This window comes from Hyperoodon ampullatus (genome assembly GCF_949752795.1).
Source record: "Hyperoodon ampullatus genome assembly, chromosome: 20".
Classification (NCBI taxonomy): Eukaryota; Metazoa; Chordata; class Mammalia; order Artiodactyla; family Ziphiidae; genus Hyperoodon; species Hyperoodon ampullatus.
Window position 1 is genome coordinate 18,042,521 of NC_136933.1, and position 18,803 is coordinate 18,061,323.

General features: G+C 35.7%; 1 protein-coding gene across 1 annotated transcript in view; it reads left to right on the forward strand.

Annotated features, from left to right (window-relative positions):
- The window catches only part of TUSC3 (tumor suppressor candidate 3), a 197,540-nt gene that overhangs the window by 111,948 nt on the left and 66,789 nt on the right, over positions 1-18,803 (forward strand). Inside the window, exon 6 of the mRNA XM_079726857.1 lies at positions 8,613-8,702. Coding sequence (XP_079582983.1) covers positions 8,613-8,702 — 90 coding nt within the window. The remainder of the gene's footprint in view (positions 1-8,612; positions 8,703-18,803) is intronic.

Sequence of the window (18,803 nt, forward strand, 5' to 3'; positions counted from 1 at the left end):
CCAGAGATACAGAGAAGAGGGGGTGTGTGATGCAAGTAGGTGAAATGGGCACAGGGTATCAAAAGGTACAAACTTCAGTTATAAAGTAAACGACTATTGGGGATGTAATGTACAACATGGCAACTATAGTCTGTACTGTACTGCATATTTCAAAGTTGTTAAGAGAGTAGATCTTAAATGTTCTCATCACAAGAAAGATAGTCTATAAATATGTATGATGACAGATGTTAAACTAGACTTACTGTGGTCATCATTTCCCCATATATACAGGTATCAAACCATTATGTTGTACACCTGAAACTAATATAATGTTGTATGTCAGTTACAGCTCAAATAAAATAAAAGGTGAATTGTGAATCTCAGTGTGTTGTGCATCTCAGTGTGAAATGTAAACATTAACACTTTTAGAAGAAAACATAGGTATTTATCTTTATGATTGCTGGATTGGCAAAGATTTCTTGAAACAGACCATAATGGAAGAAATAACTGGTAAACTGAACTGCAGTGAATTAAGAACTTCTGTTTGCCAAAAGATACCATTAAGAAAATGAAAAGGAAGGCAAGTCACAAGCTTGGTAAATATTATTTGCTATGTGTATACTTACTTATTTTATATATATAAAGAACTTTTAGAAAACAATAAGCAAAAGTCAGATAATCAAATTTTGAACAGGAGTAAAGACTTGCTGGGTACTTTACCAAAACGTTCAAATTTCAGTAAACATATGAAAACATATTCAACTTTGTTAATCATCTGCATATTGTGAAATAAAACTATAGTATACGGCTTCCCTGGTGGTTAAGAATCCGCCTGCCTATGCAGGGGACACGGATTCAAGCCCTGGTGCGGGAAGATCCCACATGCCACAGAGCGACTAAGCCCGTGCGCCACAACTACTAAGCTTGTGCTCTAGAGCCTGCGAGCTGCAACTACTGAAGCCCGCATGCCTAGAGAGCCCATGCTCTGCAACAAGAGGCCACTGCAGTGAGAAGCCACACACCACAACGAGGAGCCCCTGCTCGCCACAACTAGAGAAAGCCCATGCACAGCAACGAAGATCCAATGCAGCCGACAATAACTAACTAATTAACTAACTAACTAACTAACTAACTATAGTATGGCCTGCCACACCTCTACCAGAATAGCCAAGATGAACATACACACACACACATGCAGAGATAATGCCAGTTGTTGGTATGGATGTGCATGGACCAGAACTCTGAAACACTGCTAGTTGGAGTGTAAATTTGGTTGAAAGTTCTGAGAAATGTTTGGTTAGTCCACTAAAGCCTGGTATACACATACTCTGTGATGCAGCATTTTCAAAAAAATATCCTTACCCCTGTGGAGGGTTATGCAGGTAATGATTAGGGAGAGGCATCAGTGGACTCCTGTTTTTCTAATAGTATTCTACTGCCTGATCTCAGTGTTGGTTACAAGGGTATGCTCATGTAAAAATTCATTGAACTGTATGTACCCTTATGAATCATGTCCTTTTCTGCATGAATATTTTAGTAAATAGATACAAAAATAAAGTTGTAGTTAATTACAAAAATTTAAATTTCCAAACTAATGAGAGCAGTGAAGTACTGGACATTTCAGTTGTTAAAATCAAAAAAGGAAATATCAATTATACATACTTAGAGTTTCTATAAATCTGGGCCGTTTTGCATTTTAGAAGTTTATGTTTGTTTAGTATTTTGTTATGTTGTGACAAGTGCCACAGCTCTGTGTGTAATTATAAATAAATACTGTAAATACGTCTGTCACTACTTGAAATGACTCATGTTTAAACACCATGTTTAAGCCGGCTTTTCTTTTATTGAACCATTTCTTGGAATTTTTAATAAATCAGGTATTAAGATGAATTTTTTAAAACTCCTGTAACAAACCACAGATAGTATAGCTATTGCTATTTAATTTTAACATCTCATTTTAAAATTTGAGCATTTTCTCTTATGTGTAAGTAAAATTTATAATAGTGGAATATATGTTTCCTATTAATGCATTAAATCACCAAACCTAGTGTGAATCTAATAACTACCATAGTTTTCAAGTAGTCTGAATATAAACAATATTTTGAGATAGTTACTGTTATAATATGAAAATGTTATAGTATGAAGATATTTGCATTTCCCTCACTAACGAAAATCACAGGTGCCGCTAAAACTATTGTGATCTGTCAACTACATTCATAGTTGAAGGAAATGATATATTTAGAAGATAGTGGAAATGAACATTTGCTTTTATCCCATTTAAGTACCCAGATCTCCTTCCGCCACTGCATTCTATGCAGAGCCCCTTGGAGTCTGTGTACTGCTGTATTACTTGAACCTTTCCTGCTCTTATCTAAGTGTAACACCCCCACTTGTGTACTAGATCTTATCGCATCTCATCTATTCAGTGACAGTGTTCCAACAATTCTCGCCCCTTTCTTTGTCATCCTAATTTTTTCCTTTATTACTGAATCATTCTGTTAGCAATGCAAACATCTCCTTACTCATCCTAAAGGGACATGACACCATTTTCCCTTCCAGATATTGTTCTATTTACCTGATCCCTCTTAGAGCAAAACTCCTTGAAACAGTTGTCTACATTGTTTCCTTATTTTTTCATAAGGCTTTTGCCTCACTGTTCCATTGAAAATGCTCTAGTCAAGGGCACAAATATTTTCCAGGGAAATAAAGTCAATTTTTAGTTCTGGGTCTTCATATTACTGCTCTCTCTGTATCTACAGAACTGATCTCTTCATCCAGAATCACTTGTCTTCCAGGAGGCCACGCTTGTGATTTTCCTTACTTCTCTGACTGCTACTTCTTAATCATCTTTGCTCGTTCATTTTTTATCTTCTGCACTTATTTTGGTGTAAACGGGGTTCAAATCTTGGTCATCTCTATTTATATTTACTTAATTGGTGTCCAGCTTTAAAGGTTAAATACTGTCTAACTATTATTGAGTCCTAAATTTTATCTTGGGGCCAGATCTTCCCTGTAAACTCCAGACTGATAAATCCAACTTGATCATGCTGCACCTCTACCTGGAAGTCTACTGGGTGTCTCCAAATGAACAGGTTCAGGACAGACTCCCCATCTCAGGCCCCAGACCTAATTCTCCCATAGCCTTTGACTTCTCACATTCAAGTCAAAAACCTCATAGTCTTCCTTCACCGCTTCTTCCCTGCCATACCCCACATCTAATCTTTCAGAAAATCCTGTTGACTCTTCCTTCCAAATATGTCCAGATTCCAACGATTTCTCACCATACCTACCACCCTTGTTTGAGCTCTAATTATTTCTTAATCCACTTATTGCAGTAGCCTTTTAACTATATCCTAGCTTCCATCTTTACCCACCATACGGTTAATTTTCAAAATTCCAACCCAGGAGGCTCTGGGATCTGGCCCTGTACTGCTTCACCAACCTTATCCATTTCTCCTCATCAACTGTCCTTCAGTCCTCTTGGCTTCTTTACTCTTCCTAAAATATGCCAGACACTGTCCTTCAGTAGAGCCTGGTTCGCTGGCTCTTCCCTCTTTCCCCAAGTATTTACATAGCTTTTAAACATCATCAGATCTCTGCTAAAAATGCCACTGCCTTGGAGAAGCCCCTCCCAACCACTCACGAGTATTGCAACCCCTTCTCTCATGACTTCTTTCCACCTTCACTGCTTTACTTTTCCTCAGTTCATTTATCATTGTCTCTCATATAATTTAATTTTTTACTGTCTGTTTTCTCCCTATACAATGTAAGCTCCATGAGGGGAGTTTCCCCCTTTATATTTTTGTTCATTGTTTTATTCTTGGCTTCTGACACAGTTCTTGAATATATAGTGGGTTCTCAGTATATAAATGTTGAATGAATGAATGAATGAGAAATACCTACTTATTTTTTATGACTCAGAGCACATGTCACTTATTTAGGATTTTCACTGAAGGGCAGGGACTGTCTTTTTCATTGCTATGTTCCTAGTATCCAGTAAATAACTTGGTGTGCTCAGTTAATAATTGTCAAATGAGTAAAATAAACTGGAATGGCTTCAGAGAGAACCATACATAGACCCCAAGTGTAGAGAGGTTGGTTAGGTAGGAGTCCTGGGCAGGTATGGCATTAACAAGATGTAAACGTAGGCACTGCTTCCTGGATGCAGAGGGTGGAGCAAGAAGAGTGACCTGAATGAAGCATAGAGAGCCAGTTAAGGAGTGTGGGGCACGGTGCTATTTAGGAATGTGGGATCAGGTTGTGGAGGGCATTGGGATAATAATAACTTACTAAACCTCCATAGCTTAAAAAGGTTGATGCTAATATAATCCTAATGTTATAGGCCCAGAATGATGAACTTCTCCAAGTGCTCAAGACAGATCTGAAACTCAAGTGTTCTAATTTAAGAGCCTCCGTCCTTAACTACTATGATATACTGCTGGGCAAAGTACTTTAAACATACCAGTGGTGGATATTAAGAATGTTGCAGGTCATTGGATAGATACTACTGTCTTTTAACTTTTTAACTGTTATAGTTTTTAAGTATTTCAGTGTCTCAAATGAATAGTCAAGAAAAAATAAGTATTTTCAGGTTGTTTTGTATTCGATCATTCCCCAGCATTTGACCATTTCTGACCACCACATTCTTCTTTTTCAAAATTCTATCCTTGGATTCTGTTACACTCTATCTCCTACCTTCATTTTCTTCCTACTTCTGTGTCCCAGGTTCCTTTGCAGGCTCCTGTCTATGAGTTTATGAACTTACAAGTATTCATGAGTGTTCTTTTCTAGCCCTCTAGGCCTTCTATTTTTCTCACCCTATTTACTCTTCTTGAGCAATTTTATCCATTCCCATGACTTGTGAACAACTATGTGCTGACAATTCCCAATCTGTAGTTTTTCTTCCCTACACCTCTGTCATTAGATATATATGTAAATGTCTCTTAGATGTCTCACTCTCCAAAGATGTTTTGAAATGGATGTTTTGCAAGTACATTAGAGTTAACCCATTTAAAAATGAACTCCCCAAGGCAATTTACAGATGTGATGCAATCCGTATCAAATTACCAAAGACATTTTTCACAGAACTAGATCAAAAAAAACCTTAAAATTTGTATGGAGGGCTTCCCTGGTGGTACAGTGGTTGGGAGTCTGCCTGCCAATGCAGGGGGCGCGGGTTCGTGCCCCGGTCCGGGAGGATCCCGCGTGCCGCGGAGCGGCTGGGCCCGTGAGCCATGGCCGCTGAGCCTGCGCGTCCGGAGCCTGTGCTCCGCGGCGGGAGAGGCCACAGCAGTGAGAGGCCCGCGTACTGCAAAAAAAAAAAAAAAATTTGTATGGAGACACAAAAGACCCCGATTGCCAAAGCAATCTTGAGAAAGAAAAACGGAGCTGGAGGAATCAGGCTTCCTGACTTCAGACTATACTACAAATCTACAGTTATCAAAACAGTATGCTACTGGCACAAAACAGAAATATAGATCAGTGGAACAGGATAGAAAGCCCAGAAATAAACCCATTTACCTATGGTCAGTTAATCTACAACAAGAAGGCAAGACTATACAATGAGAAAAGACAGTCTCTTCAATAAATGGCGCTGGGAAAACCAGACAGCTACATGTAAAAAAATGAAACTAGAACATTCTTTAACACCATACACAAAAAAAATCTGAAAATGGATTAAAGACCTAAATGTAAGACTGGATACTATAAGAGGAGAACATAGGCAGAACACTCTTCGACATAAATTACAGCAATATCTTTTCGGATCCACCTCCTAGAGTAATGGAAATAAAAACAAAAATAAACAAATGGGACCTAATTAAACTCAAAAGCTTTTTCACAGCAAAGAAACCACAAAATGAAAAGACAACCCACAAAATGGGAGAAAATATTCACAAACGATGCAACCAAAAAGGGATTAGTCTCCAAAATTTACAAACAGCTCATGTGACTCAATATCCAAAAAGCAAAGAACCCAATCAAAAAATGGGCAGAAGACCTAAATAGACATTTCTCCAAAGAAGACATACAGATGGCCAAGAGGCACATGAAACACTGCTCAACATCACTAAGTATTAGAGATGCAAATCAAAACTACAGTGAGGTATCACCTCACACTGGTCAGAATGTCCATCATCAAAAGGTCTACAAACAATAAATGCTGGAGAGGATGTGGAGAAAAGGGAACCCTCTTGTACTGATGATGGGAATGTAAATTGGTACAGCCACTATGGAGAACAGTATGGAGGTTCCTTAAAAAACTAAAAATAGAGCTACCATGTGATCCAGTAATCCCACTCCTGGACATATATCTAGAGAAAAACATGGTTCAAAAGGATACATGCACCCAATGTTCATTGCATCACTATTTACAATAGCCAAGATGTGGAAGCAACTTAAATGTCCATCAACATAGGAATGGATAAAGAAGATGTAGTACATATATACAATGGAATATTACTCAGCCATTAAAAAGAATGAAATAATGCCATTTGCGGCAACATGGGTGGACCTGGAGATTATCATACTAAGTAAGTCAGATAAAGACAAATATCATATGATATCGCTTATGTGCGGAATCTAAAAATAAACAACACAAGTGAACTTATTTTCAAAACAGAAACAGACTCGCAGACTTCAAAAAAAACTTATGGTTACCAGGGGGGAAGAGTGGGGGGGGTAGATTGGGAATTTGGGATTGACATGTACACACTGCTATTTTTAAAATACATAACAAACACGGACCTACTTTTAAAAAAAATAATAATTAAAACAGAGGGAACTCCAAATCTTTGTTACCTTCTTCCCTTTCACCCTTAACATGTTTCTGCCTCATTCTCTATCTCATTGGGTGTCACCACTAACTACATACTGTTGCTCAAATCAGAAACCCAGAGGTTAATTTTGACTATTTTCTATCACATCAGTCATTCACCAAAGTCTGTTGATTCCATCTCTTAAATATTTATCCTGTTTGTCCAAATCTCTCAATTCTGTCACTACCATGGAATTGGCCACTATAGTCTCTCAAGTGTTTTTATACATCAGCCTCCAAACTGACTTCTCTGCCTCAAGTTATACTTTTCTCCAGTCTATTCTCCATACTGTGACTAGTACCATCCTTCTAAAATACAGACGTGATCATGCATTTTTTCCCCACTGTAGTTGGAAATAGGAATATCAGGTGAAGCAGTAGAAGGCAGAGAAGGAATAGGCAGACAGGTAAAAGTAAAACCAGAAATACGTACAGCTTCAGTGCTGATTAGTGACTATGAGGGTTAGATCCCCAAAATGATAGAACTCTAGTATTACTGAGCATCTACTAAAAACAAAAATGTCACTTGCTTATACTATAAATGTGTTTATTCACTAGATATATCTTTTCCTGGATTTTAAAATATACTCTGCCTTTCACACTACTATATTATAATCTATCTACAGAATAATCAACTTTAATATATTCTCTAAATCACTGACATGATACTCCTATAAATTAGATAATACAATTTATTTTTCTCATGTAACAATTTCACATTTTTAAATGACTTTTTAGGTGGTGCATCATTCTCTGTTTCACTTCGGGCCTAAATTCTAATGTACCTTCTAAGTTTAAAGTGCAAATATTTTGTAAAATCTTGACTTTCAGGAAATATCTCAATCTACGCAAAGTATATGCAAGTCAAATCTGACTTTTAAGAAGTTTCAGTTTATTTCAGAGTTATCCTCAAGAAAGTGTGGAAAGGATTCAGATTAATCTCTATAATCCTGTTGTATCACTTTTATTTTCTTTTGAAATATTGTGGCTCCCAAGAAGTTATGAAACAGAGTTCAGATTTATTCTCTGGGTTTAAAAATCCTCCATTAATTTGCCTCATCCTACTTTTCCCCTTTTGTATCCTCTTTTCTCCTTTAAAAATTGTGCAAATCTTGTATGTTTAGATCCCCGGTCACACATTGCTCATTCTGACCTTGAATCTTTGTTGATATAGCTACCTACCAGAGGTGGGCAGTTCAAATAAAGAGTGAGCTGGGCAAGTTCTGAGACAGTAGGAAGTGTTTTAACCTGAAGACATATTTCAGTCTAAAGATGTCCATGTTTGTAAATGTAAGCATGTATGATTTAAACAAGACCTGCTTACATATAAGTTACAGTGATTGACTGTGACTTCTGGTTCATACTCCTTCCTCCCCCACCATCTTTGTAATGTCTCGGATCTTTAAGATTAGTTTTTCAAAATGCAGCCTTTTTTGCTAGATCTAGCAGGAATATGGCTTCTGTGAATTATTCCTGGCTATATCTAAAACATCATGTTTTACCTATACTTTTGACTAGCTCTAGTTAGGACATATCAGATTATCAGTCACCACGCCAGATGCTTTACATATGTTACCCAGTTTAATCATTAACGTATGTCATCAGCATAGTTGGTATCCCCAGTTTATAGATATCAAATCTGAGAAGCAGAAGAAAAGTAACTTACTGAAGGTCCGATAGTTAGTAAATGAAAATGATTTTAATGGATGAGCTGTTACATGATATTTGAAAGATAGTTTCATGACTATTTTTTTTAAAGAATGCAGTATTCTCTTATTTTTCAGTTTACATGTTATAATATTGTACCCTGTTTTTTCAGTGTATAGTCTTTGCTATGACTTCTGGCCAGATGTGGAATCATATCCGTGGACCACCATATGCTCATAAAAACCCACACAATGGACAAGTGGTAAGTGCATGTTCTGTGCATCAGTATTATGAACTTTAATCCTGTTTACATAGGAATCCGAAATTATGTTTAGCATTTAGTAAGAAAGGATTCTATTTGTAAATCTAAATAAATGTTCTTTCTCTTCTCATTTACTACTTTCACCATGTACATACACACAACATGCACATATATATATATATATATATTTTAGGGTGAGGACTGCTTTAGCGTGGATTAAAAAAAATTCAGTGTACCACTTATCAAATATATACACATAAATTATTTTTTCAACTTTGTAGACTGCTATGGCAAGAACATGTAATGCCAAAAGAGGAAATAGGAACAGTTTGTAGCCAGTGTCCAAGCAATGATAAATTTAATTTAGTTCAGAAGATCATTAAGAACCCTGAAGTCATTGTATTAGGATGCCAGGAACTGTTTGCCAGAAAATTGAAAGTGAAATTGGTGTGTAGTTAAATCAGTAGCAAAATTTACATTAGTAACTGCTACTGTTTTGCTGCCTTCCCTTTCCTTTTGGTGGGTGGGAAATATTGTCATAGATCAACTTTGCAGAATACTGTCTTTGAGTCTTAGTATTAGGTTGGTGAAGATTACTGTTTTAAAATGTGCCTTTTTTCTCTAGCTTTTTCTTTATACAGATTTTGAGGGAAGAATATAATGACACCCCTGGTGCACTCATCACCAAACTTAATTACCAGTTCATAACCAATCTTGTTTCATCTATTCTCCCATCCAATTCTCTTTACTGCTGTTGGATTCTTTTGAAAGAACTGCCCAATATCATTTCATTTCAAACATAAATATTTCAGTAGGTACCTCTAAAAGATGAGGTTCTCTTAAAAAATCATAACCACAGTACCAGAATCACACCTAAAATGGTAATAAATTCTTAATTTCTGAAAATTGTGGCTCTGAATGGACTAAAGTTATCCCATGGCCAATCATGTTATAATTTCTCTATAAATATAAATGTATAATGTAAGCTTATGAGGTTTGTTCTTCATTGCTTACAGTACTTCAAATATCTTTAATATTAAAAAAGCTAACAAGTTATTTCTTCTTCCTAAATTGTTTGTGACTTTCTTTGAACTTCTTTGTGGAACTGTAATATAGGGGTATAATTCACTTTACTTACTGTATGTACCCTGATGGCTCAACTAGATTTTAAGGGCTGGTTGCTAGTTACAGTCACTGATACTATATAATAACCATTTTGGTCTCATATTTTTGTCAACATTTTCAGATTTCTTCTATAGGTGTCAAGAATATGGAGTCAAAGTTAGACTCTGGATAATCAGCTGCTGTAGTAAATCAGACATGTCTTTTTTTATGTGTACTCTGTATTTTTTAAATCTGTCACTACTTAGAAAAGTGATTTGAATGTCTAATATTCAAAATTAATTTTACAGAAAAAATAATTGGAAGTAATTGTCAAGCAATAAATTGTCCCCTTATCTTCAAGTCTTCCTGACCGTCCTATTTAAAAGTGTAGTCCTTTTCTCTCATCCTCCTCCCCAATACCCATACTCACTGTCTTCCTTTCGTTTTTAAATTTTTTCTCCATAGCACTTATAACGCATTATATAGTTTACTTATTTTGTGTTACTTTTGTTTGTCTTTTGCCAGGACCCCAGTAGGGTATAAGCACTTGACAGCATGGCTTTTTATCCACTTTGGTCCCTGATATGTTCCTATTTCATAAAGAGGGCCTGACACAAAGATTTGATCACTATTGTGTTAATGATACTTAAAAGTGTAAATTTTGGAAATTGATAAAATTTTTATTACTGCCTTTTAATATTCTTATAACATTCCTTAGGCAAATAAACATATTAAGCATTGCTTTTTATTATTTGCTTAAATACATTTGTTAAAGTATATGAAAAATTCATCAACATTCTTGTGAAATGTTTTAGCTTATGTAGGGGAAGAAAATATAATTTTCCCTCTACTGTTCTGAGTCTTTGGCTGAGGCCCCTGTAACAAAAGATGGAATAACAAGAGAAAAACAAACAAATTGATTAACATGTATACCTCGTGTATACATGGGAGATAGGGAAAAATGAATAACTCTCAGAGGTGGCTTAGAGCTCAGGCTTAAGTGCCATCTTCAGTTACAGACAGAAAGAAAGGTATTGAGGGAAAGCCAGTTGTGGAAGTGACCAGGAAAAGTAAGATAAGCAAAAGTGAGGTGTAGTGTGCAGATTTAAGTTCATGGTTGCCTTCTCCATTGATAAGGATCTAAAGTTGTCTCCAAGGATTGTCTCTACCTGTAGATTGTCTCTACCTATGTCCTCGTTGGTAGAGAAAGGAGGAGGGACACTGTTGTGAATTTATGTCCTGCTTTTAGGCAGATTGGGGAAGGCAGAGAACTTTTCTAGTATCTGCTTCTTCTCAGTGCCTTCAGCTTAAAATAATTCTTAGGCCAAAGTGGCATATTTTAAAGTGTTGTATTCTGTCACTCTTCATTCTCACTGTAATCTTCTTACCATTTCAACCATTACTTTGCTAAATCATGAGACTCTAATCCCCTCATGTCATTTACTGGAGTAAGCGCCAAAAAAATTTGCACTGATTACAGTGACAACGTGGGTGCCATCTATTGCTCACTGAATATATGCTAGGCACTAGACTTCACAAATGAGTATTTTAGGCCACTGGGTGAATATTCCTAAAGCATACTTTGACTATAGTGATAATATGTGTGGACCAGAGTTATCAGTTAAATTGGAGATCCTAAGTGGCTCTCCATTACTTGCCCATTGTAGTTTTCCTTTTCAGCCTAAGACCTCTACTCCTTTGCAGAGAAACTCAGTGTTAGTGTATTTGTACTGTCCCTTGTCCCCTAAATATGCTTTATTTTGCTGCTTCCATTCCCGGAATTTCTATCAAATCATGCCCATCCTTCAAATACCACCTAATTTGCCATCCCTCTGAAATGCATTCGTTAATTACGTTAGAAATTCTTCTTCCCTTTACACATTTATAAATATGTAGTTAGCCCATTTATGTATCTCTGCATTGCTTTATAATAATAATTTTTAAATATTTCATGTATTAGTCAAATTCTTAACATAGGGAGTTTCTTTTAAGCTGTTTTTCATCTTTACACTTACATACAGCTGGTCCTCAATGAATGTTTTATTAAATGATTATAAAGACTCACACTAGGAGATTTTGGTTTCTTGAATTGTATTATCTTAATTCTTTCCATTTATTTTTTGTCACTAGTCTGAAGGATAATAGGATCAACATGTCACTGTTAATTCTGCATAAACCAATTAGTAACCTTAATGTGACAGGAACACTTATTTTAAGGTTTAGATTAGATTGGAAAGAAATTTTCTCTATTGATTTAGAAAATGTTTTATCTGCCCCCTCCACATTGTTGTATTACTATTTTGTAGGTAGAGATTGGCATGGCCCTTAGGAAAAGGTACTGTGATGGCCCAGAGGAACACATTAAGAAAACAGAATTTTCTATATTTTTAAAAGAAAACAAACTTTTCCTTCATACGTGCATCTAGCTTTCAGCGTACGTATTTTAGCTTTTCAGCACCTTAATCAAAAGTTGCAGAAATGATGAGACTGAAACCTATAACCAAGTTGTTTAAAGAAATGAATTTTGTCCCAAACTCTTCACCCTCATATTTTATAAAAATATTTTTTCTTATATTTGAATAAAGTATTAGGGCTTCCCTGGTGGCGCAGTGGTTGAGAGTCCGCCTGCCGATGCAGGGGACACGGGTTCGTGCCCCGGTCTGGGAAGATCCCACGTGCCGTGGAGCAGCTGGGCCCGTGAGCCATGGCCGTTGAGCCTGCGCGTCCGGAGCCTGTGCTCCGCAACGGGAGAGGCCACAACAGTGAGAGGCCCGCGTACCGCAAAAAAAAAAAAAAAAAAAATCCCTCTGAATAAAGTATTAGGATTGAAGGAAAAAAATCACGAAAGTCTTGGAAATATAGGAGCTTCTTGCTGCACAATCAATTGCTTGAGTGTGCTCTTGGCCAGAGATGTGGATATGGTTTTGGACTGATCTGAGATGTTAATTACTAAGATGTTACTTACTAAGCAGTATAGACAAAAGCAGGTTAAAGGGGCAGGAGAATGTTGCCCATTAGTATATAGCTCTTTTCTTGTTTTGCATTTTAACGTATTTTAGCAAAACTTCCCTTCCTGCTTTATAATATGCATAATGTCAACATACACTGAAAGAGAAAATTGTTTTTGTTTTAATGAATTGATTTGCATAATAATGTGTTTTCATATTACTGGAACAAAATAGAAGATTAACTTTGCTTTATAAAATCAAGTGGTTACTGGTACAGAATTATACTTTAAACAATGACTGTCCATTAGAATAATAATAGTGAATGGCTTTCTTTATAATAGATGTGTTTAAATTTCAAGATATAACTTGAAAATTAGCACTATCCTTCTTTGGTAATTTCTTCATATTTTAACCTGTATTTCTAAAAAGAAATTACCATGTAGGATTTGTGGTTTTGAGAATAACTATAATTAGGCTATTTATCTCTTTCAGTGGTATGGAATAAAATGACAAAGTGAGTATCTTATGAATATTTATAAAGCAATTTTATAATTTGGCATTAATTCTTGATGACCAATGCACATTTAGTGGAGTAAGGTATATGAAACAGTAAGTTTATTGTGGTTTTCATATTTGTAACATAATTGAATAACCATTTAAATTTTAAAGACTTATTTTTAGGTAGCTATTACACATAAATATCAGCTAATTGAATTCTAATTTTTGTTCATTTTTTCTAAATTAATTTTTAAAATATGTTTGGCTTCAACTATTTATGTTAGATGGTTTAAGAAATTTGTATTAAAATTGTTTATGAATAATTATTTCAATGTTAAAGTGAACTTAACTTTGTAAATACTTTAAAATTGTACTATGAAGGTCTATATGGTTTCCAGAAATAGTTGGGTTGTTTCCCCCCCACCCCTTTTTCTGAAGTTGGTTTCTAAATAGAATTCTGGATGGTGGTGAGTTCTTTTGTGTCAAACTTTTTAAATTGCCTAATTTGCTGTTTTTCCTGTATATGGGCGTTTTTAATGGATTTGGCTTTGTAACATCTAGTTTTATACCTTTTAAGCATAATACTGTGAGGTCAGAGAGCAGGTATTTTACAAATGAGGAAAAATAATAGTCCAAGTAGTAGAAGCCAGAATTAGAATGGTGGATCTTGTAACATGACCGAGGGTCATTTGAAGACTAAGTTGATAATAATTAGACTAAATATTTAAAATACATATTTAAAGTTTAGACATAAATATTGTTAGTAACAGTGGTTAATGTTTGGATCTTGATGCTAAAATCTATTTTAAACTTTTGACAGAAATTCTAAGAAGTCTGAGGGGCCCTGAGCACTCTATGAATCCGAAATGATACCTACTATTTTCTGCAGGGAGATTGACTAATTAAATATGGGTGAAATGTCATGAAACCTCCATAACCTTGACAAACACAGTCCTTTTAAATGAAATGACTAAGACCTAATAAGACCCTAGAGGCTTAAAAATACACATGGCCAGGTGTAATCCTAGAATGTGTCATTAGCTTCCAGGCTGTATTTTTCTATTATCTGGTTCCTCTCATTATTCTTTAAAATATGATACTTTGACTTCCTCTTTCAACTTTCACTTTTAAAGTTTACTTTCTGATCATAAAATTAATAAATGCTCACTATGGAAATTTAGAAAATTATAAAAAATAGGTATCAATAAATGCAACCCCTTGTAGTTTCATGTCAAGGAGAAAGAACACACTATGTAGTTAAGTAAACTGTCTCCCTATAGGTAATAGATTAAAGAGAATGCTGTTGCATTAAGCTGTAAAGTTATGAGAAGTATGAGATGCAGAACATTAAAAGCTAGGCTAGTCATTCAAAATATAAGCAGAGCGATTAAAAGGCCACTGAGAATTGACTAGCCTTTTCTTGCATCAAGCAAATACCATAGATTTAAACCTACATATGCACAGTTTAACAAAGGGGATGGGTCTATGTACATTCCTAAGATGATGCTATAAAAAGATGACAGTGAAACAGAAGTGAAGAGAGATTTTTCAGGGTTAAGATGGTAGTACAGTACGATACACCTCTGCCTTCCTTCTTGTTAGATACTGATAGGGATTCATCAAAATGCAAAGCCAACAACAGAATTACAAAGTAAAGCTAATTAAACCCAAATCCCAGAGCATGGGAGAACTTCTGTTAACATGTGAATTTATTGAAATGGACACTGGCATATAGTTTCTTCGTGCTTGTGAACTTCCTCAGAGTTCTCTTTAAGTTGCCATCAGTATGCTTACATTTATTTCACTTATTCCCCAGAAATACTGTTCTACTTCCCATGTCCTCCTCTCATCTTACCAGAGGTTTCATGTTCTGCCTCATGCTGTCAGGGCTATATTGAGCTACTCGTGGGAAAGACAAGCTGATAACAGATTCCTTTGTTGGCCCCAAACGTGAAAAGCCGTGTTTCTTTCTGTGAAACAGCATTATGTAATGTTTCAGAAGCATAAGCTTCACACCCATTGTTAATTTCTTCCACTCTTGCTAACTTTGGAACCCTATAACGTTAGATAAATGTTACCAGGACTTCAACTTTTCCTCATTTGTAAAATTTCAAGGTATAAGTGGTTTCTGTCCCCACGCCACATTAACCCTTACTGCCCTTATAGACTGGCTGTCTCATGGAGTAGTGAAGGGTTGTTTGGGCTGTGAAACGCGTATCACACCAAGAGGGATGAATTTGGCTCCCCGCCCCCCTCCTCCCGGCACCCCCAGAGGACATTTGATAGTTTCTGGATACACGGTTTTGGTTGTCACAACGGTGGGGGCATCTGCCCTCTACTGGCAACTCGTGGTGGAGCCGGGGATGCCGCTAAGCATCCTACAGTGCAGAGGGCACTGCTCACAACAAGGAAGCACCAGGCTCAAACATCAGTGTTGAAAATGAGAAGCTCCAGAGAATCTTACATATAATTTTGTTTTCTTATATATTTTGTAGCCAAGAAAACCATCCCATCTAGCATTTGTACCCAAAGGATGACTTTCTTAAAAAATTTTTTTTTCTAATTGAAGCAACCAGTGAGTGCTTCGGATCACACTGACCTGTGGTTTAATGTTTGGGAGGATTGTATATATGGAACGCCATCACCAAATATAATTGATATGAAAATGTTTTGGGTATAATTGTTTGCTTTAATCTATCTTAGTAAACGCTATTTAATCTTGGACATTTTATATATGCTTAAAAAGAGATGTTTACATAAGAGAGAGTAAAAATGACTCTTAGGCCCACGGAGTCATGTTTATGCCTCGTCCTGAAGTGAACAGGCAGAGAAACAGACGGGAAGAAAACGGGCTTGAGTTCTTCCCAAGCTCTGCCTCTTAGCAGTTGTGTCGCTAGGGGTGGAAGTTACTTAGACTCATTTAATATAAGAAAAGAGGGACTAATACTGCTTTTCTTACCTTGTAGTTTGTGAGATAAAATATAATCACGAGTAGTGCATAGTTTGTGGCCATCAACAGAATTGATATAGAGTGGGCCTGTGTCAGCTCTGAACTTCTGATTCTAGCTTCAGTAGTTCAATTTTCTCTCTGAACTGAGCTAATTGGATCAGACAAGCTTAAAAGACTGTGGAGTATGTTGTTGGGTCTTTACTTAGCTATTAGCTTTAAAAATATATATATATTTGTAATATCAGTGACTGTTCACATTTCACATATTAATTGTGAAATAACACATGCCTACAAGGATCTACAGATGTTATCAGAGTAAGTTTCACCACACTGAACTTAAATGTAAATGAATATAGAGAATGCAAAGAAAATTAATAGTGAAGGCAGTATGTCACTATGCTGATTTGCAAGTTTGTTTGTTACTGTTAAGTTGCTATGTAATGGCACAAGCCAAGTACTAATGGTCTACTTCACAGCATGAAAGTCATCACAAAAATAGTCATTACTGTGTAGCTAAAGGGAATCTATATAACTGTATGATTACATGGGACATAAAGACATTTTCTGTCGTTAAAAAAAACATCTTGAATGAGATGCATTCAGTTAAATAAACTTGTGCTTAGATTATAACTCCCAACTAAATAAATATATTGTCCTCTTTTTTAAGATTTGGCTTTTAGCTGCTGCCTGAGAGTTGCTATGGGTTTACCACATATAATCCAAAATTTTTCACTGCATTATACTTCAGTTGTGAATGTAGCTAAGAGCTGTGTCCTACATGCACAGGCAAAAGCATTTTGTTGCAAAAATGCATGCTGCTTAATCTAGAATGTATCGTTAATGTAGCACTTTTTCTATGTCTCAGGTAGCCATAATAGTCTTACACTTTCTCCAGTGCTGTACACTCTAATGCCTCAGGGATTTTGCATATACTAGCTCTTTGAGGGACATATTTTAGTCCTAAGTAGAAAATTGTATAGGCTTAAACTAAATACAATTATTTTATTTAGGATATTCAGGAGTTTTATTAATAATCTTCATACCACCAGCAAAGAGAATGTCAACATATAACGAAAAATTTTAAACAAAAAAACCCAGAAAGATAATAATTGGTAAAGGTATGCAAAAATGTTATGGTAGAGTTTGGAATTGAGAGTCTGCCTTTTCATTTATTCATTCCTTTATTTTTCCATCCAATAAATGTTTGTTGAGAGCCCATTCAATACCAGGTACTGTATCTGCCCTAGTAGTACAGCTATATCATGGAGCTGATAGACTAGTAGAGAGATGCAGTATGATCTGGCTTTGCCCAAAGTCTCAGTCATTAAAGCTCTGCTTATTATTGCATTGTGTGGTATTAGAAACTGAACTTTAAAAATTTTGCCTCAGTACCATGGTTGCTCTGTTGCTGTGACCTGGCGTCTTCTCTCTTGGCAAGCTTTGCCTTATCTTTTTATTTCTTTTGATTTTTAAATTTTTTGTGTCTAGTTGGCTATTGGTATGACTCTTTGCCTTTATCTCTAGCATCTATTGCTGCTTCTCTCTGCCCTCTCTACACGTGGTTTTGACTTTCATCATCACAGTATGCACTCTTGATCCTAAACTCACTGATCTTTACCACCTTCTGAAGCCAACCCAAACTGCTCCTTTACCTCCTTTCAACTGTTTAGCTACTAACAACCCTGGCAATTAATTAAGACGGACCATGTGATTTGTATCCGTACCACCTATCAAAACATTTCACACATGGCAGATATTAAATAAAAATAAAGCTGAATAGATGAATAAATCTTTCTTTGCAAATAGGAACTCGTTATATTTTCAGCCTTTCAAAAATGTTAACTATGTCTGAAAAACAGTGGTTTCCCTCCTGAGCTTTGTTTGTGCTTTGTAATTAAAATCTTGAAGCACATACCCAAAGGGATTATAAAACTACAAAATGAGAATGTGTTTTACGATGTCACATTTAATCTACTACAGTTAAACATTCTGAGAATCCAGAATAAATGTGATTTCAGAGAAAATAGTAAAAAAGCAAAGGCACGAAGAATTGACCCGCCCACAGAGAAAGGGATAAATAATACAAACCAGTTAGCAAATAACTTAAGTTTTTTCCAATTTTGGTAAATTATTTAGTACACTGCAAAGAATAATGGACTAAATAGACCCCTATGGTCATTATAAACCAAGGAAGTTATTCTCATACTATGAATAAAATTGAGTCAATTATATTAAACATAATAAGCATGTACATTCTAATTTAAAAAAAGCATTTTAGAGGTATATCTCCACAACTTCAAAATAAGACCATGTAAATTTCGGTAACTCAGAATATTATTCATTGCATATTTTCCAACATCATTATATTTTGATTCTTTAAAATGCTAATCAATTATTTAAATAAATTTTTTATAAACTTGGATGAAATTAGCATTCAAAAATTATTTCAATATTCATATTATCACATCACCTTTAGATATAAAGATTAGGAGCCATGAGAAAATTCGTGTAAAATTTACATATTAGGTTATATTTAAATAAGTTTCAGTGCTTCTGTATATTTAAGTAACCTTTTTTCCCCATAAAGCCTTAAACACCACA